This window comes from Hyperolius riggenbachi, chromosome 9, assembly GCF_040937935.1.
Source record: "Hyperolius riggenbachi isolate aHypRig1 chromosome 9, aHypRig1.pri, whole genome shotgun sequence".
In the NCBI taxonomy this organism is placed as follows: domain Eukaryota; kingdom Metazoa; phylum Chordata; class Amphibia; order Anura; family Hyperoliidae; genus Hyperolius; species Hyperolius riggenbachi.
The window spans coordinates 286117565-286144702 of record NC_090654.1 but is presented as its reverse complement, the minus strand read 5'-3'; the positions used below and the strand labels follow the sequence as shown (position 1 = coordinate 286144702).

Below are 27138 nucleotides of genomic sequence, written 5' to 3'. Positions count from 1 at the left end.
TGCCCCAAACTTTCGTCTTAGCGATCGCATCCAATCACTACAGACAGCAATCATTAAAAGTTTATAAACAGATATAGGTATTACAGGGGTTAATAATGTGTTAATAGGCTAGATTGGGGCTAAAATTAACTGGGGATTAAAAAAAACAAAACGTATAAATAGTTTTATTGAATTACATCCTAAAATCTACAGCAGCACTAATTAGGACGTAGAAACTGGAACTACAAGCAGTTAATGTAAACAGGAATAATGTATTTCATTTTTTTTTAACAATAAACAATGTATTACATTTTACTATAAGTCGTTACAGCTACTCTTTAGCTACTGTGCGTCTTTTTGCAATGGACCAGTCCTGCCTGCAGCAGAACATCATTATTTGCTTAACTTTGGCAACAACTAGACAAATGTCAGAGTGCCTCTCTGTATGTTTGCTGGGTCATGTCAACTTTTCCCCAAGATGCTGCTTTTACTTTTTGACCTACCCTCTTATCTAGATATACCTGCAGCTTAAATCTTACATTTAAAAAAAATGTAAGTAATTAAGATAACAAAATTGCAGTTTTTTCAATTTTTGAGATCTGTCTCTATCTATGGGTACATAAAAATCCTAGTGGTTCTTGATCCTCATAGTAGAACTGGGTACTCTTTGACACCTCTATCTTCCATGTTGTATCATAGAGTCATCAATCTACACCTTGCACTGATGAAGGCCAAAGCATTCTGAAACAGTTGTCTTCAAGACTAATTAAACAGGAACTGCAGTGAAAATAACATAATAATGAAAAGTACTTATGTTTTACAATAATCATTTATAAATGATTTAGTCAGTGTTTGCCCATTGTAAAATATTTTAAATCCCTGATTTACATTCTGACATTTATGAAATGGCGATATCTTTACTGCTGGTAAGTGATGTCTGTGGAAGGAGATGCTGCTTTTTTGGCAGTTGGAAACAGCTGCTATTTCCCACAATGCAACAAGGCTCCTACAGTGTGATGTCAGTACCTAGGTGTTAGGCTGCTAGCAGACAGACATCTGACAGCGCCCAAGGATGCACCTGAAATGCCAGCTAACAGAGGCAATGCAGAGCCCCTCTGGAACTGAATACATGCCCTGAATGCAAAAAAGATGCAAACTATGTGCTAATTCTAATCTAAACATTTGTTGAAAGTGGATGTGAAGCAGTGAAAGCAGCTAGCCACTAGTATACTTACATACAATTTGCACAGTGGGAGACATGGCAGCGCTTTCAAACAAAACTTGAATGATTTATCTGCATTGATGTGCAGAGCTCCAGAAACTGGACTATATTGCACAACCAGCACTCACTACAGGCAAAGGGGGGTGTTAGCTTTAGTGAAAATGTGTGCACAAATTATTACATGTAGTGAGTGCTAGTTGTGTAATACAGTCCAGTTGTGTAATACAGGGATTAGCAGAAACTACGCCAGTGTGACTTTACGCATCGTAGTTCGCATCTATGCATAGTAGTTCATAAATGAAGTTTCAAAACTACGCTTACGAATTTACGCGTAGCGAAGTGCCACTACGTTTAGTTTATGGCCACTACATAGTGAACTACGAATGCGTTACTCCGCGCACGATTGTATGCTTACAAATTTACGCATTGGAAAGGGGAATGTACGAATAGAAGAGTTCCCGGGAAAATTATTTACAGAGAAATAAATGCGAAAAATTTTCCGCATATGGGCATAAGCATCCGCATACACTAGGCTTCGCACTAAGCGTAATTGCGTATTTTAACGCGTAGTCTACGAAATGCATATGAAGCGAATATTTTATTTCGAAGCCATAGTTTGGAGAAGCGTAATTGCGTAAAACTACGTGTAGTTTCAGCGTAGCGAAGTTGGCTGACTACGACCATCCCTGGTGTAATATAGTCCAGCTATTGGAGTTCTGCACCGAAATGCTGATAAATCATTCAGGTATACGTTTTGTTTGAAAGCGCTGCCATGTCTCTCGCTGTGCTAATTGAACATAAATATACTAGTGGCTAGCTGCATTCACTGCTTCACATCCACTTTCAACAAATTTTTAGATTAGAATTAGCACATAATTTGCATCTGTTTTGCATTCAGCGCATGTATTCAGTTCTAGAGGGGCTTTTCATTGCCTGTTAGCTTGCATTTCAGGTGCATCCTTGGGCGCTGTCACATCTGTCTGTTTGTTTTATGAAATAAAAATGTATACTATTTATATTTAGCAGCACCAGGAATATTATGTTTTTATCGTTAGACTAGTGTTAGGTCTTCCCCAAGGGGGTACGTTACCGCTGTGGGGAAGTCTATTGGGTAATAATCTGTGCACACATTATTACAGAAGCTAACACCCCCCTTTGCCTGTAGTGAGTGCTAGTTGTGTAATATAGTCCAGTTATTGGAGCTCTGCACATCAATGCAGATAAATTATTCAGGTATAAGTTTTGTTTGAAAGCGCTGCCATGTTTCCCACTGTGCAGTACCTAGGTGCTGACTTCACACTGTGGGGGGGGTTTCATCACAATATTAGCCATACAGATGTCCCTGATTATCTATTTGAGAAAAGGTAAAGATTTCTCGTGGGAAAGGGGGTATCAGCTACTGATTCATCTTTAAGTAGCACTGTAAAGTCATGCAAATAGCACTGTAAAGTCCAGAATTATTAGGCAAGTGGTAGTTTTGAGGAATAATTTTATTATTGAACAACAACCATGTTCTCAATGAACCCAAAAAACTTATTAATATCAAAGCTGAATATTTTTGAAAGTAGTTTTTAGTTTTGGCTATTTTAGGGGGACATCTGTGTGTGCAGGTGACTATTACTGTGCATAATTATTAGGCAACTTAACAAAAAAAAAACAAATATATACCCATTTCAATTATTTATTTTTACCAGTGACACCAATATAACATCTCAACATTCACAAATATACATTTCTGACATTCAAAAACAAAACAAAAACAAATCAGTGACCAATATAGCCACCTTTCTTTGCAAGGACATGCAAAAGCCTGCCATCCATGGATTATGCCAGTGTTTTGATCTGTTCACCATCAACATTGTGTGCAGCAGCAACCACAGCCTCCCAGACACTGTTGAGAGAGGTGTACTGTTTTCCCTCCTTGTAAATCTCACATTTTATGATGGACCACAGGTTCTCAATGGGGTTCAGATCAGGTGAACAAGGAGGCCATGTTATTAGTTTTTCTTCTTTTATACCCTTTCTTGCCAGCCACGCTGTGGAGTACTTGGACGCGTGTGATGGAGCATTGTCCTGCATGAAAATCATGTTTTTCTTGAAGGATGCAGACTTCTTCCTGTACCACTGCTTAAAGAAGGTGTCTTTCAGAAACTGGCAGTAGGACTGGGAGTTGAACTTGACTCCATCCTCAACCTGAAAAGGCCCCACAAGCTCATCTTTGATGATACCAGCCCAAACCAGTACTCCACCTCCACCTTGCTGGCATCTGAGTCGGACTGGAGCTCTCTGCCCTTTACCAATCCAGCCACGGGCCCATCCATCTGGCCCATCAAGACTCACTCTCATTTCATCAGTCCATAAAACCTTAGAAAAATCAGTCTTGAGATATTTCTTGGCCCAGTCTTGACGTTTCAGCTTGTGTGTCTTGTTCAGTGGTGGTCGTCTTTCAGCCTTTCTTACCTTGGCCATGTCTCTGAGTATTGCACACCTTGTGCTTTTGGACACTCCAGTGATGTTGCAGCTCTGAAATATGGCCAAACTGGTGGCAAGTGGCATCTTGGCAGCTGCACGCTTACGCTTAACTTTTCTCAGTTCATGGGCAGTTATTTTGCGCCTTGGTTTTTCCACACGCTTCTTGCGACCCTGTTGACTATTTTGAATGTAACGCTTGATTGTTCGATGATCGCGCTTCAGAAGCTTTGCCATTTTAAGAGTGCTGCATCCCTTTGCAAGATATCTCACTATTTTTGACTTTTCTGAGCCTGTCAAGTCCTTCTTTTGACCCATTTTGCCAAAGGAAAGGACGTTGCCTAATAATTATGCACACCTGATATAGGGTGTTGATGTCATTAGACCACACCCCTTCTCTTTACAGAGATGCACATCACCTAATATGCTTAATTAGTAGTAGGCTTTCGAGCCTATACAGCTTGGAGTAAGACAACATGCATAAAGAGGATGATGTGGTCAAAATACTCATTTGCCTAATAATTCGGCACTCCCTGTAGTAGAAACAGCACTCTATTTTGGGTCAGGACAGTGCTGGAACAGACATTAGAAGTAGAAACAACGAAACGTGTCTTAGTGTGTGCGAAGCAGTAGTGGCATGTCTTAACCTCACATTTATAAAAGAGCCCACCAAATTTAGGGGGAACGTCATTAACTTACATTGGTAATGTTAATTAAAATGGATAGGTATTATAATCTCTTACCCACCCTGTTTTAAAAGAACAGGCAAATATTTGCGATTTCATGGGGGCAGCCATCTTTTTCATGGGGGTAGCTATATTTTTGGTTGAAAGGAGGTGAGAGGGAGCATGAGACACAGTTCCAACTGCCCTGTGTCCTGATCACCCCTCCCTGCTGTGTACAATAGTCTTCAAATCTCAAATTCAAAATACAAAAAAAAAACAATTTGCGCCAAAACAGCAAAGGAAAACAACATCAGTAATCTCACCATTCTTTGCACAGCAATAGTTGAAAAATGCCCAGGCAGTTTTCTTCTGTGCAGCTAAAAATGAGGCTTGGGTAAGAAAAACAAAGTTCTAATGCTGTGAAACTGTTAAAGAAACACCAAGTTTTTTCAGTGCTGCTGAGTAGATTTTTAGTCTGGAGGTTCACTTTAACCATGCCAATGATCTAGGACTTGATTCAAAAACACTTGCTGATATAGACTGTGCATGGGTAGGAGCCTTCTGACTAGCAAACCGAACTCCCTGGCGGAGAATAGGACGTAAGCCCTAATCAGCCTCCAAAACAGAAAGATATTTTTTGAGGATCTGATTTGAACCAACTTATTGTACTCAGCACTATGCCCCATATGCAATTATTTTTTTCACCTGAGTTATCTCCTAGGAGATAATTTTCATCTTCTCTTTAAACTAACTTTTCAACATTTTACAATTGAAAAAGTACCCAAAAGTAGGTGTAAAAGTACAATCACATATATTTTGAGTATTTTCTTGCTTGCATGTGGCATAGAAAGAATTTTATGTCAAGTTATGAAAATATTACCTAGGAGAAAACTCAGGAGGTTAAAAGTGAATTACATATGGGCCCGTGTTTTGTAACAAAAGTTGGTCTGTCTCTACTTTTGGTTCTGCCAATAGAAGATCCAATTAGTTGCCTTCTCGATTTGAGGTTTGCTTTCTCTCTACCCCTGTCAATCAACCATCTATGATAACCTTGCTCTTGTAGGCGGTTCTCAACGTTACCATAGTCATTAGAGAGCCAGCCATCTTCCAAACAGTTGTGACATGCCTGTCTGGATAAATTCTCCTAGCGGGACTCGACGTCTAGTGTGGACAGGATGGCAACTGCTCCTCTGGAGGGTGGTGTTCCCACTACAAGCTTTCTTAAAAGTTCTAGAACATACCTTCCCCCGAACAGGATCACCAATAAGGGTGACATCAAGATAGTCTATGGATACCTCCATCCCAGTTAAAAGTAAACTTAGTAAACAGTAATAGCAAGCTCATGGGGTATGACATCAATGGTTATCCAAACATGGTGATGCACCCAGGGGAAACCTTCCAGACTAGACAGGAGGTGCTTCATATTCCTGACAAAACCCAGGAGGTGTCTGACCATAAGGCTGCAACATAGAATCGAACCAATCACTCAGGCGCTCCCCCAGGGAATAAATCCCGGCCCCAATTGGCCTGCCCTCAGGGGGGACGCCTGGCTTATGGATCTTGGGCAAATGATGAAAAATGGGGGTGACTGGATATTTCACCTCCAAATAGTCAACCAGCCTTTAGTCCAGAACCAGCAAACTGTGTCCAAATGACAGAAGCCTAAAAAGTTCCTCCTGAAAACACTTGGTAGGATCTTCCTGAAGTTTTAGATACACTGAAGTGTCACTCAATTGTCTAAGGGCCTCTGCTCTGTAGGTCTCACTATCCAAAACAAAAACAGCTCCCTCCTTATCAGCATTACGGATGATTGACTATTATATCATTATCCTTTAGATCATGAAGAACCTGTGTTTCTTGACAGGTTAGATTGGCGCCTGGAATCCGAGGAGCACTGTCAAGCTCCACAAGGTCCCACTCTACCAATTGCTGGAAGGTTTCCACTGGTTGTGTTCTACTTGCCAGGGGATAGAAATCGGGGTTTCTAGTGGTGATCGTCTTTACATCATCCAGGGATATTGCCATCAGTGGCTAAGTGATCCAAAACCCATCTAGCTTGGATGTTATTAAAGTCCCCAATGTCAGTAATATCAGCCGAAACAACCTCTTTAGATCCACCGGTTTCATCTATACGCATATCAAAATGCTTGTGAAGTAAGATAGATCTAACAACTCTATCAACATCTACAAGAGTTCCAAAAATATTGAAATGATGGGTAGGCGCAAAGGAAAGACCTCTAGCAAGAACACTAGTCTCACTATCTGTAAGCACTTGCTTAGATAAGTTGATCACATTATATGTCTGCCCATCCCTAGTCCCAAACCTATTTTTCTTATTCTTTACTCCCGCCCTTATGACAGTCCGCCTCTCCTGCCTTCCTTGCGTCCCCTCTTCTGCTTCTTGCAATACATGGCAGGACCTGAGGCGTTTTTTGGTAGATTAGGGCTAGAGGGCACTGAGATGTTCTGTGCATTAGAGCCAGACCTATCGGAGTCAGAGATATCTGACTGATTATCTGAGAGCTCTGGGGAACTAAAACTGCCTCGCCTACTAGGCATCGCTTCCAGGCAGCATGGAAAGTGTAACAGGATAGGGTGTAAAGAACTCGCAGGGCAATAATATTGCCCGAGCGAGTTTTTTAACACCCTGCCTAGGGCTAAACGCATTTGGATCAGGTGACGTTATCATAACCTGATTATCGGACTCAACACCATTTAACGCTGGCGAGTCTGACAATTGCATCTTTTTAACCCTCTTCTTTTTAACCCTCTCTCTCTTATTTTCCTTCACTGACTTCTCATTTCCTCTTTCCATTCTAGCCATTTCAATTGCCTAATAAATGTTATTTCATTTTTTTTCCAGAACAATGAGAGTCTTGTTGATTCTGTGCTTGTGCGAAGCTCTGTTTAGTTCAGGAATCTTTGGCCATTTCACCAAAGATAAACACCATCATGCTAAGGACCACCATGATGATGATGATGCTGATGATGTGAAAGCCAGCTCTTTGTCTATAAATATGTCACCCCTCCAGAAGATTACACCAAGCAATATTAAATTTGCCTATCGTTTGTACACACACCTAGCTACAAAATATCCCAACGATAATATATTCTTCTCTCCAATCAGTATTTCCATGGCATTTAGCATGCTCTATTATGGTGCCAAGGGTCAGACAAGAACTGAAATATATGACGTACTTGGGTTTAACACATCATCTGTCTCAGATCAAGACATCCGCAAAGGCTTTCATGAGTTCATCGTTACCATCCTCTATGCATCCAATCCTGATGTTGAGCTAAGCACTGCCAATGCTCTCTTTGTGCAAGAAGGTCGAAAACTTCTTGAGGGATTCTTGAAAGTTCTCCAAGTCTACTATCTCTCAGAAGCCTTTCCCACAAATTTTCAGAATTCAGAACAAGCAGTTAGTCGAATCAATGGCTACGTGGCCAAAAACACCAAAGGACTTATCAAGAATTTGTTTGACAGTCTTGAAACAAGTACCCTTTTAGTTCTAGTCAATGCCATCTACTTCAAAGGTAAGTTATGAACATTTAAACAGATTAACTGCAATGGAGTTTTGGGGATCATGTTTTAAGAAGGCAATTCATACCTGTCTCTCTCAATGGGCCATATGCAATTCACTTTTTCACCTGATTTTTTTCCTAGGAGATACTTTTTCACCTTCAAATTAAATTAATAACTGTCCAGCACTTATCAAAAGTACCAAAAAGTAAATTAAAAAGTACTATCAAAATTATTTTGAGTATTTTCTTGCTCTTTGATGGCTTAAAGGGCATTTTGACACATTTAAAAATATCACCCTGGAGTAAACTCAAAAGAAAAAGTGAATTTCACATTGGTCAGGGGCCTATATTCAATTAACATTTTTCTCCTGGGTTTTCTCCTAGGAGATAATTTTTCATCTTCTGTTTACAATAACGTTTGAGCCCTTTGAATTTGAGAAAAAGTATCAAAATATAAGTGCTATCAAAACTACTTTAAAGGGATACTGTAAGGGGTCGGGGGAAAATGAGTTGAAGTTACCCAGGGCTTCTAATGGTCCCCCACAGACATCCTGTGCCAGCGCAGCCACTCCCCAATGCTCGGGCCCCGCCTTTGGTTCACTTCTGGAATTTCAGACATTAAAGTCTGAAAACCACTGCGCCTGCGTTGCCGTGCCACTTGCTTATCCTTTACTAATTCACCACATCAGAGGGCCCCGCTGGTTCCATCTGCCTTCTCTCCCTCTCTTATTCCCTTGAAACTTTAAATTCCTGCCAATGCCCCACCTCTCCTCATGTCTGTCTATATTTCCATGCACATAGCTAGTTAAGTCCTCCATCTTTCAGACTCCCTCTATTTCCGCAAACCATTCACAAACCGAGGGGCTCTGGGCCCACCTCCAATGCTTTGCTATGAGAATTCAAGCTGCATTAACCAAGAATCTCATCAGAGATTCCTCCCTGTAATTAGATGTATATATCCCCTAAATACCACCCAAAACGTCTGTATTTCCTTGCACCCCCAAAAAATATGCAGTAAGTCTCCCCCCTCCATCCCACACCTCCAGCACAGCGCCGAAGCACCAGGGTACATCCTGCTCAGCCTATCAGGTGTATAATACCATCTGGCAAAAATGTTATACCCCGCTTCCTGCCCCCTATTGGACATGGACGATCTACTTGCCGTTTTCATTACACTCTTCCACTGATCTGCTGAGAATATTCTTCCCATGTATCTCTTCCAATTAGCACGGATTAGTGCAGCAGGGTCTTCTATCTCACTTAACCCTCCTGGCGGTTTGCTAAAAAATCACCAGGGGGCAGCAAATCTTTTTTTTTTAATTTTTTTTTTTTTCATGTAGCGAGACAAAGTCTCGCTACATGATAGCCGCTGCTCAGCGGCATCCCCCCAGCCCCTCCGATCGCCGCCGGCGATCGGAGATCCGGAGATCCCGTTCAAAGAACGGGATCTCCCGGAGGGCTTCCCCCGTCGCCATGGCGACGGGGCGGGATGACGTCACCGACGTCATCGACGTCGTGACGTCAAAGGGGATTCCGATCCACCCCATAGAGCTGCCTGGCACTGATTGGCCAGGCAGCGCACGGGGTCTGGGGGGGGGGGGGCGGCTGCGGCGCGACGGATAGCGGCGGATCGGCGGGTAGCGGCGGCGATCGGGCACTGCACGCAGCTAGCAAAGTGCTAGCTGCGTGCAGCAAAAAAAAAATTATGCAAATCGGCTCAGCGGGGCCTGAGCGGTGCCTTCCGGCGGCTTACCCCGAGCTCAGCTCGGGCTTACCGCCAGGAGGGTTAATAATGCATATATCATTGAAAGGGTTCCTCTATGTTGGCCCCTTCCTCTACATAGCTCTTCAAATGGGATAAGCTTCCTGCTCAGGGCCTTCTTAGTACCGCATCTCTTCAAAAAAGACTTATATTGGACATGGCTCTATTTGTCAAACTCCCCCCTCCCCCGCCTCTATCTCCAACTCCTGTATGAGGACCCGCTCCCCATCCACCACCAGATCTCGAGCTCTCAGTTCTCTTTCTCCCCTCCAGTTATGGTAGTTCACTGAACCCATGCCCAAAATAAAATTTCCGTTTCCTAATATTGGTAAAAGGGCTGCTGGCCAAAGGGACATCTCTGTACAAAAACATTTTAATAGTACTTTTACTACTACTTTTGGTACTTGTTTTTAATTGTGAAATGCTGAAAAATGATTTTAAAGAGAAGATGAAAAATTATCACCTTAGAGCCCATGGCCCATATGCAATTCACTTTTTCTCCTGATATTTTCAAACTTGTTAATAAAATGCCTTTTAAAGGAAACCAGAGCTGAGCAGCCATAAATGTCTTATACATACCTGGGGCTTCCTCCAGCCCCATGCGCATGGATCGCTCTCACGCCACCGTTCTCAGCCTTCTCCTGCGCCAGTACCGAGTCCCGTAACTTCAACCAGTCGCGGCCAGTCTGATGTAAGTGAAGTGCACTCTTTACGTATCTCCCTGGCGGCTGATGGAAAGATATGTAGAGGGTGCACTTCTTTTGCACAGACTTGCCGCAACTGGCTGAAGTTACTGGACCCGGTACCGCCGCAATATTCAGCCAATGAAGATTTTCAGCCTTCATTGGCTGAAAATCACATCTCGATCCCCTCTCCTCCCACTTCTCCAGCCCTTTCCTCCTCTGCCACTCCCTTCACTGGCTGCCAATCCCACCTCATCCACCTCTCCTCCCGCTTCTCCAGCCCTTTCCCCCTCTGCCACTCCCTTCACTGGCTGCCAATCACACCTCATCCACCTCTCCTCTAGGGATGATTGGAAAGAGCAAATTCCGTTCCGCCGGAATTCATGGATTCCGCCAGCGCTTAATTCCGTCGCTATCAAAATTCCGCCGGATTTTTGCGAAATTCCGCAGAATTCCGGTGGAAAAATTTAAATAATTGTAAATGGAACCTTGTTTATGCTAAATGGTAGCCCATAGAACCTATTGACTGTTCCCTTAGTCCTTTTTCTCCTCCCTTCCTCCCCTCATCTTGTCTTCCAGGGAATTGTAGGATTTCAAAAGCCAGCTTACATACATTGGCCGGGAATCGAACCCAGGTCTAGTGCTTGGTAGGCAGCTCTCCTCACCACTATAGCACCACTAACACTACATGATGAAGCCAGCCTACACAACACAACACACTACACTACAATGCTACATGCTGAAGCCAGCCTAGCATGTACCATTGTGATATATCCAAGAGAAAAATTAGCTTGCTTAGGGATTTGTAGGATGTCAAAAGCCAACTCACATACATTGGCCAGGAATCGAACCCAGGCCTACCGCTCTGTAGGCTGCTATCCTAACCATTATACCACCAATAGTAGTGTACACGGCTCTAGGTTTCAGTGGGCTGTGTAGTGTCACACACAGAGAAATGCAATAGTACTATCAGAATACAGTCTAAACTAATGCACTAAAGGTGCTACTGTGCCTGCAACTGAATGGGCCAACAATAGCAGTAGTACTGTGCAGGGCTGTGGGTATCAGTGGGCTGTGTAGTGTCACACACAGATAAATTCAATAGTACTATCAGAATACAGTCTAAACTAATGCCCTGGAGTGCTACTGTGCCTGCAACTTAATGGGCCAACAACAGCAGTAAGAATTAAGACTCTGCACAGCTCTGGGTGGAGGCCAGTGGGCTGTGGAGTGTAGCACAAACACAAAAACAAAACAAAAACAAAACAAACATTAGAATGATGTAGTAGGCACTAGCAGCCCTCAAAAGGGCTATTTTGGGTGCTTTCACAGCAAGTCAGTCAGCGAGGAACAACAAAACAGGCCTAGCTAACTTTCCCTATCTCAGCAATGCGCTCTCTCTCCATTCCTCTCACTACAAAAGCTGGAGACAGAATGAAACATGGCCGGCGCAAGTGCATTTTTATAAGGGGTGGGGAGTCCTTGAGGGAGGGGAGGCTGATTGGCTGCCATGTGTCTGCTGACTGTGAGGTGAGGGGTCAAAGTTTAGCTCAATGATGATGTATAGGGGGCGCCATGTGCTTGCCACCCGTCGCGGATGTGAACAGCTGATATCCGCCGGGAACTGTCTGTCAGCAACCCGTTCAGGCCATCTCTAATTATAGATAGCCTAGAACTTTCCAATTTATTGTGTGAATAATTTGATGCTCAGAATAGGAGCTTGTTATAGAAACTTGGCCAGTGGCCACTCCCTTGTCACAATCTTTGTTAGGAATCTTTTAGAACAATTGAGTTGGAGCTTGGCTGCAGGAGCTACCGACTCTTAAAAGTCCACTTCTATATATATTTCTGCAAGTGAGTTATTGTCTGGATCCAGTGTACAAGTTCTATCTTTACTCGATGGACATGCCATGAGTGGCAATTTGGGAATTGGTATAAACTGTCTGCAGAGTGATTTTTTTGTTTGCTTAATTTTCCTCTGCTGTAGAACAAATTTTAGGTTTTGTAAACAATGATAATATATATGATATACTCTTTTCAGGAATCTGGAAGAAATCTTTTGCGGCTGTTGAAGGACTATCTGACTTTCATGTTGATGACAATACAGTTATTAAAGTATCAATGATGAAGAGTAGAGGAAAATATCCTGTGGCCCGTGATAGGGACTGTACAGTGGTTGAGATTCCATATCATGGTGATGCTTCAGCCATTCTCATCTTGCCAAACCCCGGGAAGCTTCATGACGTGGAAAGAAACCTCCAGAAAGTGTCCCGACTGGAGCTGTTCTCAACGTAAGGCCCTCTGTGTTAATGAAAAATAAGAAGTGTAGTCTATATGCAACAAGCTGCAACCTATGGGGAAAACACTCTTTGGTGAAGAATGAAAAATAATGGTTGGGCCTTACTGAAAGATTGTTCCATTTAGTTTAATGGTATAACTTCTCAATCATCCTCAGTGTGGTGGTGGCCTGCTAAAAGAAGGAGGGGGGGTGAAGGGGTTGATTGCAACCCTGCAGTACAAATTTTTGAGGAAGAAAGACAAAGAAAAAAAAGTAGTCAGAAGAAGATGGCATTAGAAGAAAAGAACATTTTTTTTCTTTACTAGAAATAGGTAGATGGTAAAAAAAATGACCCTGTATACCAGTGATGGCTAACCTTGGCACTCCAGCTGTGGTGGAGCTACAAGTCCCATGAGGCATTGCAATACTCTGACAGCTCTAAGCATACCTTGGGGAGGCAGAGGCATGATGGGATTTGTAGTTTTCTCACAGCTAGAGTGCCAAGGTTAGCCATCACTGCTCTATACCTATTTAAAAGAAAGGTGGTGGACATTTAGTGGTCCCCTTATATAAAGGGTCTTAAAGATTCCACCAAGTATCACCTCAGGACCTCTACCCACATGCATATGTTGAGTTATCCCCAACTTCTCTTGGGCACCAGAGGTGAGGTTAAGCCCCCTGTCCTTGACATGGACAGGGGCTTTTTAGGAGCAGGGAAAGATGGAAATATTTCTGTCTCTCTCCTGCAAGGTCCCCTCCATGGCATGGATCATGCAGGTTGGTATTGTTTAAAATGTCTGGCTTGTCCTCCATGAAGGCTGGGTTGTATAGCCAGCTTGCCTGTACCGGGCAGCATATGGCTCTGCCTCTCTAAAGAGTAACGGCCCACATAGTCCATGACATGGAGAGGACCTCGCCAGAGAGGAGCAGAATGTTTTTACCTTACTAGTAAATTCCCTATGTAAAGGACAATGGGCAATTCAGCAGTGGGAGAGGGGCAGAGTGAAGACACATTCAGAGAGTTTCAGCCGGCAATTAACCATTTCAGCCCGCGGGGATTTTTCACCTTGTGCATCAGAGCAATTTTCACCTCCCATTCATTCGCGAATAACTTTATCACTACTTATCACAATTTATTGATCTATATCTTGTTTTTTCCGCCACTAATTAGGCGTTCTTTGGGTGGTACATTTTGCTAAGAATAATTTTTTATAAATGCATTTTAACAGGATTAATAAGAAAAAAATGGGAAACAATCATTATTTCTCAGCTTTCGGCCATTATAGCTTTAAAATAATCCACACTACCATAATTAAAACCTATGTATTTTATTTGCCCGTTTGTCTTGGTTATGACACCATTTAAATTTTGACCCTATCACAATGTATGGCGCCAATATTTTATTTGGAAATAAAGGTGCATTTTTTCCGTTTTGCATCCATCACTATTTACAAGCTTATAATTTAAAAAATGTTCGTAGTATACTCCCTTCAAATGCATATTTAAAAAGTTTAGACCCTTATGAACTATTTATGTCTTTTTTTTATTATTGTAATTTTTTTTTCCCATTAAAAATTTTATTTGGGTAATATTTTGGTGTGGGAAATAAACAGTTAATTTTTAATGTTATTATATGTGGAAATTTTAATGTAAAAAAATAAAAAAATATGTAGATATAGTTTTACTATTTGGCCACAAGATGGCCACCTTGAGGTTTTTTTTTCTCCTTGTGCTTCTCGTTAAGTGGAAGCACAAAGGGGACGCAGAAATTTTTACGTGCAGAAAGACTGAAGCCTCTAGTATGAGCGCTTCGTTTTTTCTGCTGGGGACACGGATCGGTGATCGGGAACCATGTTCCCGTTCACTGATCCCAGGGCTACCGGGGGACAGCACGGGGGACGGGGGTGCGCCTGCAATCGCGTGTGGGAGCGCACCGAAGCGCGGCACCTTAGCAGAGCAGAAATTTGCCAGAAGCAAGCTTCTACTGCTCTCTGCAGCGGAAATAAATGATTTTATAAACAGGAAATGCTTAGGGATGCTTTTAAATGTTATTTTGAGTAACTAAGAGCATCTTCTGAAAGTACAATCCAACTTTCATTAAAATAAGTTGCAGAATACATTTTGATGGGTCTTACAGCTTGGACCCATGTCACGTAAAAATAGGTAGGGACAAGTTTTCTCCATCATTCAAAAAATATAATTTTCAAAGTGATGATCAAACTTGGTAACATTTTAGGAAAACTACACAAGACAGAACCTTACAAACTACCCATATTTTAATAGTACTCGGTGTTTCCTTTTCATAAATGTGACATTTGATGTCTTTACTTGATTTCCAGACTTCTTCTGGGGTGTTTCAAAGGAAGAATGGTGCTAAAAAAACTTTGTGTTAAAAAAAATTGGCCTGTAAAAAGCAACATGCACACTTCAAGATTAAAGTGATTGTCCAAGCTGCCAAAAAAAAAAAATCCCCTTACCTGGGGCTTCCTCCAGCTCGTGGCAGCCATCCTGTGCCCTCGCCGCAGCTCCGATGGCGATGACGGTCTTCTCCGCTGGTGCAACCGACCTCGCCAGGTCGGGTTCTGGGTCGGCTTCTACTGTGCTCCACGGTGCGGGTCATGTGGTCCCTCCGACGTCATCAGGACTGTACTGCACAGTAGTATCAGTAGTTTTCCACCTGTGCAGTACCATCCTGATTATGTCGGAGGGACCACGTGACCCGTGCGATGGAGCACAGAAGACGCTGACCCGGAACCCAACCTGGCGTGGCCGGCTGCGCCTCCGGAGCTGCGGCGAGGGCACAGGATGACTGCCACGGGCTGGAGGAGGCCCCAGGTAAGTGGATATTTTTTGGGGGGGGCAGCTTGCATACTAATGTCTAGCTAGCTAAAGTATGTGGTATCAATTTAATCGTGATAAGTAGTAGAATAGATTATAGAGATATTTAGAGATAAGGCCTAATGTCATTTTTTTTTTATTATCATATACTCTGTTCCAAAACAACAGTTAAAACAAAACAAAACATTAATATGTTTGCAAATAAGGGCTTGTAATGATTGATAGAGTACAATGAGAAAAAAGAAAACAGAAAAAATACACCTTTATTTCCAAATAAAATATTGTCACCACCATACACCGTGCTAGAAACATAATTTAAATGTTGTGATAACTAGGATAAATGAGCAAATACAATGTGTGGGTTTAATCTAACATAGCACTGTTTATTTTAAGACTATAATGGACGGAGATGGAGAAATGCTTTTTTATTTTTTTTTTCCTTATTTTTCCCTTTAAAATGCATAAAAAATTAAGTAATTACTGAAGAAAGTATCAACCACAAAAAGCCTAATTTGCCCCCTCCCCCCCCCAAAAAAAAACGATATATAGAGCATTTGAGTGGGGTGAGTAGTGATAAAGTTATTGCCAAATGAATGGGAGCAACGGTGGTATGTGAAAATTGCTCTGCTGCGTTATGTGAATAACCGACCAGTCAGAAGTAGTTAAGAATGTGGGAGAGGAGGAGGATTTTTGCCCTGGCATGACATCCATTCATCTCTCAAGGCGAGTGAGCAGGAATACCGGCCAGGGGAAAGAGTTTGAATGGTGAACCCACATTTGTCCTGGAATTTTTGTGGGTTGACTGGTCATCTGGGAAAACTGACCCACTGAACCACATTGCAAGAAGTTTGCTCATCACTCATTTTCAAATTAAAATGATAGTGCAAAAAGGTAGAAGTGACAAAAGAAAATTAGCTTGTAATATAGAAAGGAGAAGAAGGCAGTGCTACCTACCTCCTAAAGAATTTTACCATTGTATAATAAGTGCATTTATTGAACACTTAAAGGGATACTGTAGGGGAGTCGGGGGAAAATGAGTTGAAGTTACCCGGGGCTTGTAATGGTCCCCCGCAGACATCCTGTGCCCACGCAGCCACTCACCGATGCTCCGGCCCCGCCTCTGGCTCACTTCTGGAATTTCAGACTTTAAAGTCAGAAAACCCCTGCGCCTGCGTTGCCGTGTCCTCGTTCCCACTGATGTCACCAGGAGCGTACTGCGCAGGCACAGACCATACTGGGCTTGTGCTATACACTCCTGGTGACATCAGCGGGAACGAGGACACGGCAACGCAGGCGCAGGGGTTTTCTGACTTTAAAGTCGGAAATTCCAGAAGTGAGCCAGAGGCGGGGCCGGAGCATCGGTGAGTGGCTGCGCAGGCACAGGACGTCTGCGGGGGACCTTTACAAGCCACGGGTAAGTTCAACTCATTTTCCCCCGACCCCCCTACAGTATTCCTTTAAGGAACCCATATATTACTCAATGTATAGACAGATCGACCATGAGACAGATCACTCTCTGACCGAATCTGTTAAGAGAGGAATCTGCTGCCTGCTCACACACTGCACACTGATTTCCAATAGATTTCAACATGAAATCTATCAGAAATTGGCCTAGAGTCTTCGCCTTCCTCCCCCATCCCCCCCTCCAGATGTTAAACTCTTGTAGCACGCTGTGCAGTATATTCATGGCCCGGAAAAGGTCGCCGGGTGCACCAGGGCCGTGAATATAAGTCTGCAGCAGCGTGCAGCCGCCGCTCGCTCGTGTGCGTGCCCCCGTTACTGCTGGTTAGTGAGGAGATGAACGCAGTACCCATTCATTAATCTAAGTCCTGTTTCAATATATGCCGGCGTCTAGTAGACGCCTGTATTCATTGTGTCTTCCTGTTGTTACTGTGCCACGCATTACTTCCGATTGATGTACGAGGACATCTTGTGGCCAAATAGTAAATTACACCAAAATTCATTTTTATTTAACAAAAATCCCCACACTGACTTTTATAATTAACTATTTCCCTCCCACACCCTCCCATAGTACCCAAACTTTTTTTTTCTTGTATAGAAAAAAAAAAAAGAATTTACATACAAAAATATAAGTAGTTACCTTAGGGACTGAGTTTTTGTAATATTTATGTCAGGGGGGTATATTACTATTAAGTTTTAATTTATGGGCTTGTAATTAGTGATGGACGCAAAACTGAAAAATGCACCTTTATTTCCAAATAAAATATTGGCGCCATACATTGTACTAGGGAAATTTTTAAAATGCTACAATAACTGGTACAAATGGGCAAATAAAATGTGTGGCTTTTATCCACAGCAGAAGATTTTATTGTAACACTATAATGGGCAAAAACTGAGAATTCATGCATATTTTAATTTTTTTTTTTCGTATTATTCATGTTAAAATGCATTTAGGATAATATAATTCTTAGCATACTGTACCTCCCAAAGAAAGCCTAATTGGTGGTGAGAAAAACAAGATATAGATCATTTCACTGTGATTAGTGGTGATTACGTTATTGGCGAAAGAAAGGGAGGAGTACTGACAGGTGAAAAATGCTCTGGCCCGCAAGGGGGAAAAGACCCTCAGTGGTCAAGTAGTTAAAGCACAATATCCCCCCCCCCCCCCACCGTGCACAGAAAGTTTTAATCTGCCTGCCTGTCTGCCAGCACAACTCCTGGCCTCCTCCTGTGTTTGGCGTTACCGTGAGCACCTGTACCATGTGGCGCCAGGCGCGTGTAGTAACGTCACACATGCGTTGGTCCTTCCTTCCAAGCATTGATCCTTTTCACTGATTGGCTCAAAAGTTAGGGCGGCCATGTTGCAGCCCCCAATTCTCTTCTCATTCAATAAAATTTGGAGGGTTGATCGGGCCCCAATATTGAGTGATTTATGAGCATCTTAAATCAATGCATTTTGTAGGTCTATGCCTTCCCTGGGAATTTGTACCAGTGGACAGTGTTATGATCTGGTCAACAATTTCTTGAGTCTTGACTTGGATTTTATTGATTGCTGTATACTTGAGGAACAATAACAATAACAATAATATTTATATAGCGCTTTTCTCCCTGGGGACTCAAAGCGCTGAAGTGCAGCAAAAAAAAGTGCATCGTGTTTTGGAGCCCCCCTGGTCATGGTTCTGGCAGTCTATTGTGCCTGAAATTATACAGAATGCCCACCTGCATCACCCAGACTTTCTTTCCAGAATGTAAATGAGTCTGGCCACCGCAGACGCCACCCGCTTGAGATGTCTGAGAGGCAGGACTTGCCCCCTTTGGTTTTCTGGTGATTTTCCATGTAAGAAGTTGGTGTATCGTTTATCTGCAGAGATTGGTACATAGTGCTCTCTCTCTACCCCCTCCCTCCCCCCTAAAAAAAAGGAACGCACATGGTATGATTTATGGGGCCTTTTGCTCAGAAAGTTTTCCATGCATGGGCACTTATAAGGGCCCGTTTCCACTATTGAGAATCTGCATGCGTTTTCTGCACGCAGATTTGCATAACTAATACAAGTTAATTAGCCTGTTTCCACTTGTCAGAAAAACAGAGCGTTTTTCTGTGCAGGAAAAATTTGCACATCAGAGCCATCAGAATTCACACACCGCAAGGCTAGTGTGCGATTCCCATACAATGTATTCGCATGCATTTCCGCTATGCGAATTTCGATGCGAATTTGCGTACGTTTTCACATAAAATCAATGCAAAAGCACACAGGCACTGACATGGTTACATTTGCATTCTTACTAACATACCCGAAAGCGTATGCAAATCCGCATTAAAATTTGCAAACAAATTTGCATCTGCATGTGAATTCTTTTTAGCGTTTTCCGCAAAGAATTCGCACCGCACAAGTGGAAACGGGCACTCACAGGGAAGTTGTGTGCATTATGCAATTAGAACATCTCGTGTTACCTGGGTAATGAATGAGTTGCTATGGTAAAATGCGGTATGCTACTTGTGTAAGTATACAATATGTGACCATGGTAACATGCGTGTTACTCAGGTAACACAACATGCTATGATTGTATAACACACGGTACTTAATTAGTGCATGAAGCCATTGTATCCTTTTCTAGCTGTGCTGCTTAAAGAGGAACTGTCGCGAAAATCTTAAAATTTAAAACACATACAAATAAGAAGTACATTTCTCCCAGAGTAAAAAGAGCCATAAATCACTTCTCTCCTACGTTGCTGTCACTTACAGTAGGTAGTAGAAATCTGATATTACCGACAGGTTTTGGGCTAGTCCATCTCTCCATAGGGGATTCTCAGCATGGCCTTTATTCTTTATAAAGACATTCCCTGAAAAAGATTTATACAAAGATGCTGGCCAGCCTCCCTGCACACTATTTTGGCAGTTGGACGGAGCAACTGCCATTCACTAAGTGCTTTTAAAAATAAAGAAAACCCTGAGAACCCCCTATGAGAAGATGGGCTAGTCCAAAATCTGTCAGTAATGACAGATTTCTACTTCTTATTGTAATGGACAGGAACATAGGAGAAAAGTCATTTGTGGCTCGTTTTACTCTGGGAGAAATGTACTTCTTATCTGTATGTGTTTTGAATTGTACGATTTTCGTGACAGTTCCTCTTTAAGGACCACAAGCTTACACCCCCTAGTGACCAGGATATTTTTTTTACAATTTAGTGCTCGCTGCAAAGCCATACAACTGAGCACACAAATGGAAAACCCCCCTCCTTTTCCGCCCACCCACAGAGCTTTCTGCTGGTGGGCTCTGATCACTACAGCAGGGCTTTTTTTGTTTTTTTTATTTCTTGTTATTTATTTTTTATTTTGTTTTTCATAAAAACATTTATGTTTATTATTTTTGCCCTCCCCCGACAGCCAATCAGGTCAATCTTCTCCCATAGTCATCAGCCTATGAGAGGGGATCGCGATCAGAGCCTTTCCCGGGGACAGGCGAGTGACAGGGCCGTCCCCAGTACAGCGCCGCGTCTAACAGTCTGATAGCGGCCTCGGCCACTGGCAGACTGTTGAGCGAGTGATGCTCCGTCACTTAATCGGTGATCCGCGTGTGACCCCCACTAATCTCCGCCCCTAGGGCTTGACGGCACTATGCAGTCCTGGGGGAGCTACCTTGCGGCCGCCAATCGGCGTTAGGCGGTCGTAAGGTGGTTAAATGTAACCTAGTGCGGGGGTGAAATGTGTTCTAAATGTTTGCCAGTTATGTCTATTTTTTCCACCCATAGGCCTGCTCTTTTACTAGTCCCAAAATTCTCGATTTCCCCATCGCTGGACCTAAAGGAGGAATTGAGTGAGATGGGTATGAAGACGCTCTTCACAGATCAGGCTGATCTTTCAGGGATTAACGGAGGCCATAATCTGCGGGTGTCCAAGGTGAGATCCATTTTCACTAATTTCCTAACTGTATTGTTTAACCTCTTGGGGACCAGCTGCCTAACACTCCTTAAGGACTAGGTGAATTTGCGGGGGAGGGGGGGCTCAGGCAAGTGTGGCTTGCTGGGTTGTGTGTCCTCCCTGTAGCCAGATGTCCCCCCTGTAGCCAGCAGCCTTTACTCACCTCCCAGGCTCCAGCGATGAGTCGCAGTGGACCCCTCCACTCTGGCCGGGATCTCTGCTCATACTGCCGCTCAGTTCTGAGTCGCGGCTTGATGACGTCATCAAGCCGGCACCCGGTGCTGACGTGAGAGCGAGCGGGGATGTCGGCCAGAGCGGAGGGGAGTGCCGACCACTGTAGGAACGGAAGGAAGGTGAGTGGATCCTTTTCCTCCCCCACCCCTACCGCCGCATCAGTAACAGGGATCACTACGATCCACTGGCGATCATAGTGATCATGTGATCAGGAGCCATACGCTCCTGATCACTGATGGAGATGTCAGCTGTCACATGACAGCTTAATCTCCCATCTTGGGTGCGCACAATTGCGTTAGGTGTGGAAATGGTGGGCGTTAGGCGGCCACAAGGGCGGCGTAGGATTTACGCCAGCGGTCCCCAAAAGGTTAACCTCTTTGGGACTGGATGGCTCTGGCCCCTTAAAGAGGGGCTGTCACCAACTCACCATAAAAATCTAATTTCAACAGAAACTGGTCTGAGTGTATCTATATATATAAAATTGGATGTGTGTGTGTGTGTGTGTGTGCGTGCGTGCGTGCGTGCGTGCGCGCGCGCGCGCGCGCTGTGATCCCGCCGAAAATGCCTTGACCGATTTGAACGAAACTTAATATGCAGATCCCTTACTACCTGGGATGATATGTTTTGGGAGTCTCGGGCCCCCCCTGCACACCTGGGTGGAGCTACAAGCAGCTAATCAGATTTCACCCATTCATGTCAATGGAAAAAATTTAAAAGGCTGCCATTCTCACAGTAATCAAGCCAGAATCCCCACACTTTGCACAGTTGCGCAAAGATGTACAGAGGCGCCGGTAGGATAAAAGTTGCTAAAAGGTTTAAAATGGTTTTGGTTGCGGTGGTGGACCAGTCAACCAATAACAGACAACAATGCTGTCGAAATTCAAGAATATGCAATTTATTCAATTACTCCCAATAAAAAGGTCGCAACGCGTTTCACGGGTATAGACCCGCTTCTTCAGGCAATAAAGGACAGGAGCAATACACAGCGTGTAATCTAGAAGTTGCTTGGCACCTCTGTCTGTGAGGTTTGTGAGTATAATACTTACACTTCATAATACATTCCACTCCCTTTTAAAACATACTACACAATATTGGGCTCTCGTCTTAACTTTGCACAGTTGGTCACTTGGTGACTGAAGTTACAAATCCAGGAAAAGTGGGCGGAGCATAAAACAGCCAATCAAATTTCAGCCATGCATTTTAAATGGGAAAATGTAAACTGCAGCCATTCTTACACTGTTAATCGCAGGGTTCTCAAACTTGGCACACTTGGTCACTGGGTGAATGGGATTAATAGTCAGGAAAGAGGGTGAATGGGAAAATGCAATTTATTGATGCCAAAGACTCCACTGCTCATAAACTTGGTCATTGAGTAACTGTATGTCTAGGATTAGAAATAGTGGGCGGAGCCAAAAACAACTAACTTTCTACATGGGAAAATATAAACTACAGCCATTCTTACACTGTTAATGGCAGGGTTCTCAAACTTGACACACTTGGTCACTGGGTGACTGGGATTAATATTCAGAAAAGTAGGTGGAGCCTACAAAAGCCAATCAAAATTCACCTATTGATTTTCAAGGGAAATATTGAAACTGCTGCCATTTATACACTGTTCATTGCAGAGGACTCAAACTTGCTACAGTTGATCATTGGGTGACTGGGGTACAAACTTGGTCATTGAGTGTTTCTGCGTTAGGGTTAGAAAAAGTGGGTGGAGCCAAAACCAGACAAATACATACATGGGAAACGCCGGGTCACCAGTGGGTGGAGACAAATATAAATTTCACTGGGAAAATGTAAACTGCAGCCATTCTTACACTGTTAATGGTAGGGTTCTTAAACTTTGCACAGTTGGTCACAGGTGACTGGGATTAATATTCAGAAAAGTGGGTGGAGCCTACAAAAGTTAATCAAACTTCACCTATTGCTTTTCAAGAGGAATATTTAATTGCTGCCATTCTTGCACTGTTATTGGCACAGGCCTCAAACCTGCAGTTGGTCATTGGGTGACTGGGGTTCAAATTCAGAAAAGGGGGTGGAGCCACAAACAGCCAATCAGATTTTGTTCATTTCAATGCAAATTAGTGATGACAAAGACCGCAAATCTCACAAACTTGGTTATTGAGTAATTGTGTGTTAGGGTGAGAAAAAGTGGGCGGAGTCAACACCAGCCAAATACATACCCGGGCAACGCCGGGCAATCAGCTAGTTAATCCCTATAAATATAGACAGAAGATAGACAGAAGAATCCTCAAATTTACATAATATTCCCCTAACAGGCACCAAGGCATAAAGATGGCTAGAAATTTCAGCCCGGGGGAGAATCCACTTTTCAAAAGTCAAGAGGAGGCGATCTCCATTGAAAGTACTTTAGACCGCCCCTCTGACGAATAGAAAATGTAATATGACTCCCTTAAGCCTATGGCCCCATAGCTCCTACTAAACAGACGTGCTCCCAGACTACAAGTCTCAATCGTCTAACCTCCATCCCTAAATGGCCCGAATTGGTTCAATTTTTATAACTCTAAACCATAACCAAAACTTAAACTAAAACTAAGACTAACAGGCACCCCATGTACACCCCTGACTCCTCCTGACTTTTCCCCCTTCCCCCTCCTCCTCAACTAACCACTCAAATCCAGTTCTCCTTAGCAGCAAATCTCTAATTTTCCTAGATATTCCCCAATTTTGCCCTTCAGGCACCATGCAGTGTTCTCGAAAAATATAATCAAGTTAGCAATCTGATCTCTATTAAATGTTTTTTTTCTATGAAAGCCTGCCAAGTTTTGAAAAAATTTCTTATAGTTTCAGATTTTTATCTTTACAAGTTTAAACACTCCAATTGGACCATCTTAATGACAGAGATTAACATGCCTTGAGAAAAATAATGCAACTATGACTTATTTTGAACTCTAACGTTCAGGGAGTGTTGACTCTTTCAGACTTTTAGAACCATAAATGGTTCTACAGTCCTCTGTTTCACAAAATATTCAATAATAAGGACTAGTATCCCTATTTTTTCTTCATCAATTATACAACGAATGTTTGGTATACTTGTTAAGTATTATTTTAACCTGTTCTTCTTTTTGTTTTTGGGGGGTGGGATCTGTAGGCTGTCCATAAAGCAGTGGTGACCGTAAACGAGAAGGGGACTGAGGCTGCTGGGTCTACCGGTGCTGGTGTAGATGACAGAGATTTACAGGATGACATCATTGCAGTGAAGCGTCCTTTTCTGATGACCATCGTAGATAAAACCACAAGAACCATTCTCTTCGCTGGGAGAATCATGAGACCAGAGAACTAGGCTCCCAGAAGCCCTGTGGCTGCAATAAATGAATACAGCAGTTTATCTCAGTCTGTGATGTGGCATTACTGGTGTGAAATCAGTCTCATAAAATGTATGGGTGAAGGAAACTCTGTATCTGATTTTCTAAGTTTCTTCAGAAATATATTCTCTCTATTACTCGAAAATAAAACTGATTCAGCAAACCTGTCTTGAACTGATTTGAAACTGTCTACCGTTTCTTCATCCTGGGACATAATGGACTGGTGGTGTAACAACAGCCATAGACCAGGGGGACCCCACTTCTCACTTATCCTGTCAGGGGCGTAACTAGACATCTCTGGACCCCCTGCGAAACTTTGGATGACACCCCCCCCACCCCCACCTCCCTCGCTTTCTGCACAGGAAAACTGAGGACCAATGAGTTTTCCCTATGCAGATAAAAAAACGTGCACTTGAAACAAAAAGAAAAACCGAGAGCCCAATATAGTGCAGTAAGTCTAACAATTGTTGGCGAAATAATTAACAGATGTGGATATACTCACAAACACGGGTTACCACATAGGCAACCACTTGAAATGCAGGTGGGGAGCATTAGAACCTGACCCCACTCAGGTTTAAGAAGTCGCTCTCTGTAGATAGAAAGAAGGGGGAAGTCCCCTCCACCCAAGGTGGACTATATACTGTGCAAATTTGGACAGAGGCGCCAGGCAGGTTAAAATGATCTAAAAACAACTAAAAAGGAGGAGTACAGGTGGACTTACCTCCTGAAATGATGGACAATCTAGATTGTTCAAATCGCAAATAACAATTTATTTTGGCACTCCGCAACGCGTTTCGCAGGTATAACCCGCTTCATCAGGCAAGGAGTGCAAGCTAAAAATCAAGCATACAAACCATAAACAATATACAATAAACAAAACACGACCCTAAGAGCTTGCCATCATAATACAAAATGCAAAAATTACATATTATGTCTGTCACAGAAGGGACGATCTGTTGTGACAGGAGATGTGCAAACACCAAAGGCCCGATTTACCAAAGGACGATAAGCCCCTTTGCATGTCTAATTGTTTGTTTGCTCCTCCAAACATCTGCGAGAGCTATCGCGGACGCCCGGACGCAATGCGGCGCCCCGGACGCGCAAAGCCCATAGACCCATATTGGGCCCCGCGCATCCAAGAAGACGCACCCCGTGCAAACACAGCTCATGCAAATGTATGCGCGTGTTTTTTGCACGCGCTGCGTTTACACGGGGCATACAGACTGTTTTGGATTGTTTGATCCTCATCAGTGCATGGCATAGATTAATTTGGCTCTATGCAGTAGGGCTTGTAACACCGAGAGACTAACCAGCAAGCTCATGGTGACCCAGAACTCATTGGAGTGTGTAAGGGACTACAATGGTCCTAAAAGCCCCCTTACTAAGATGTTAAGAAAAACAAAAGTTTGCTTTCTTAAAACAGAAAGAATTTGCGATAATTCAGGTTGGAGGGAGCTTGAGATGTCTCCCAGTGCATCACTGCTGAATATATGCAAATTAACCATTCTACCCTTAGCAGCTAAACACACCTCCAGTGTAACAGTGTAAGAATGGCTGCAGTTTACATTTTCCAGTGAAATTTGTATTTGTCTCTTTTTGGTTATGGGAATAAAAAGTATCCTATACTTTATTCCAGGTAATGTACTATGTGTGTGCCAAATTTCATTCAAATCCGTTCAGCCGTTTTTGCGTGACCGAGTAACAAACATCCAAACATCCAAACTTTCCCATTTATTATATTAGTAGGATTGTTTATGGTTCGTATGCTTGATTTTTAGCTTGCACTCCTTGCCTGATGAAGCGGGTTATACCTGTGAAACGCGTTGCGGAGTGCCAAAATAAATTGTGATTTGCGATTTGAACAATCTCGATTGTCCATCATTTCAGGAGGTAAGTCCACCTGTACTCCTCCTTTTTAGTTGTTTTTAGATCATTTTAACCTGCCTGGCGCCTGTGTCCAAATCTGAACAGATAAAAAAACATAGACTTGAAGGAAACGTCAGGCAATCTATGCTACCCCCAGATCTACTTACCCGGAGCTTCCTCCAGCCCCTTGCAGCCGACATGTCCCTCTCCACAGCTCTGCTCCCAGTACATACATACACACACAGCCGTTTTATTTTACTACATGAGAGCACATGCTATATGGAGGAACAACAATGACATGCTGAACATAAGATATCGTATTCACAGTAACTTTGGCAAAACATTCAGAATGTCCCTGATTGATACTGTTATTACAGGATCTTGGACTCCGTATGAGACAACAAGCTCACATTGAGTCAGACATCAATCTTACCCACTCCACTGTGTCAGTAATCAGACACCATAAGGTCACTAGCCTGTGTTTGATAAGAATCTAGGAATCTCTTCTGATGCTGGGTACACACGGTACATTCTTCTGTGCGATAGATGGATCAGATAGATAAAATCCGTCATGTCCGATATTGCTCCCAATCGTTTCTGCGCTCGATTTCTCATAGCGGTGAATGGAAAAAGATAAGAAAAACGAATTAAGATAAGAGAATCGAGTGCAGAATCACAGTATTTTGATTGTGTAATATCGCAGCTCTCTGCGTCTACTGCAGTGTATATTGATCTGTGCGTCACGGTAAGAAAATGGGCGTGGCCATGGACCAGGATGTGGGTGTGGCCACGGGTGGAGCCAAATTTTCATGAAGTTAGCAATGGTGGGACATTAGACCAGGACTATAGTAGGAATTAGATTGTGAGCTCCTCCGACACAGGTACTCCCTAATTTAGGTAGTGACAG

General features: G+C 43.0%; 1 protein-coding gene across 1 annotated transcript in view; it reads left to right on the top strand.

The window, feature by feature from the left end:
* Window positions 1–24519, top strand: part of LOC137532173 (serpin A3-5-like) — a 32848-nt gene extending 8329 nt beyond the window's left edge. The window contains exons 2-5 of the mRNA XM_068252394.1: window positions 7199–7872; window positions 12347–12596; window positions 20634–20781; window positions 24152–24519. Of these exons, the coding sequence (XP_068108495.1) occupies window positions 7203–7872; window positions 12347–12596; window positions 20634–20781; window positions 24152–24343 (1260 nt within the window). The 5' untranslated portion in view covers window positions 7199–7202 and the 3' untranslated portion in view covers window positions 24344–24519. The remainder of the gene's footprint in view (window positions 1–7198; window positions 7873–12346; window positions 12597–20633; window positions 20782–24151) is intronic.
* Window positions 24520–27138: the final 2619 nt, after the last annotated feature.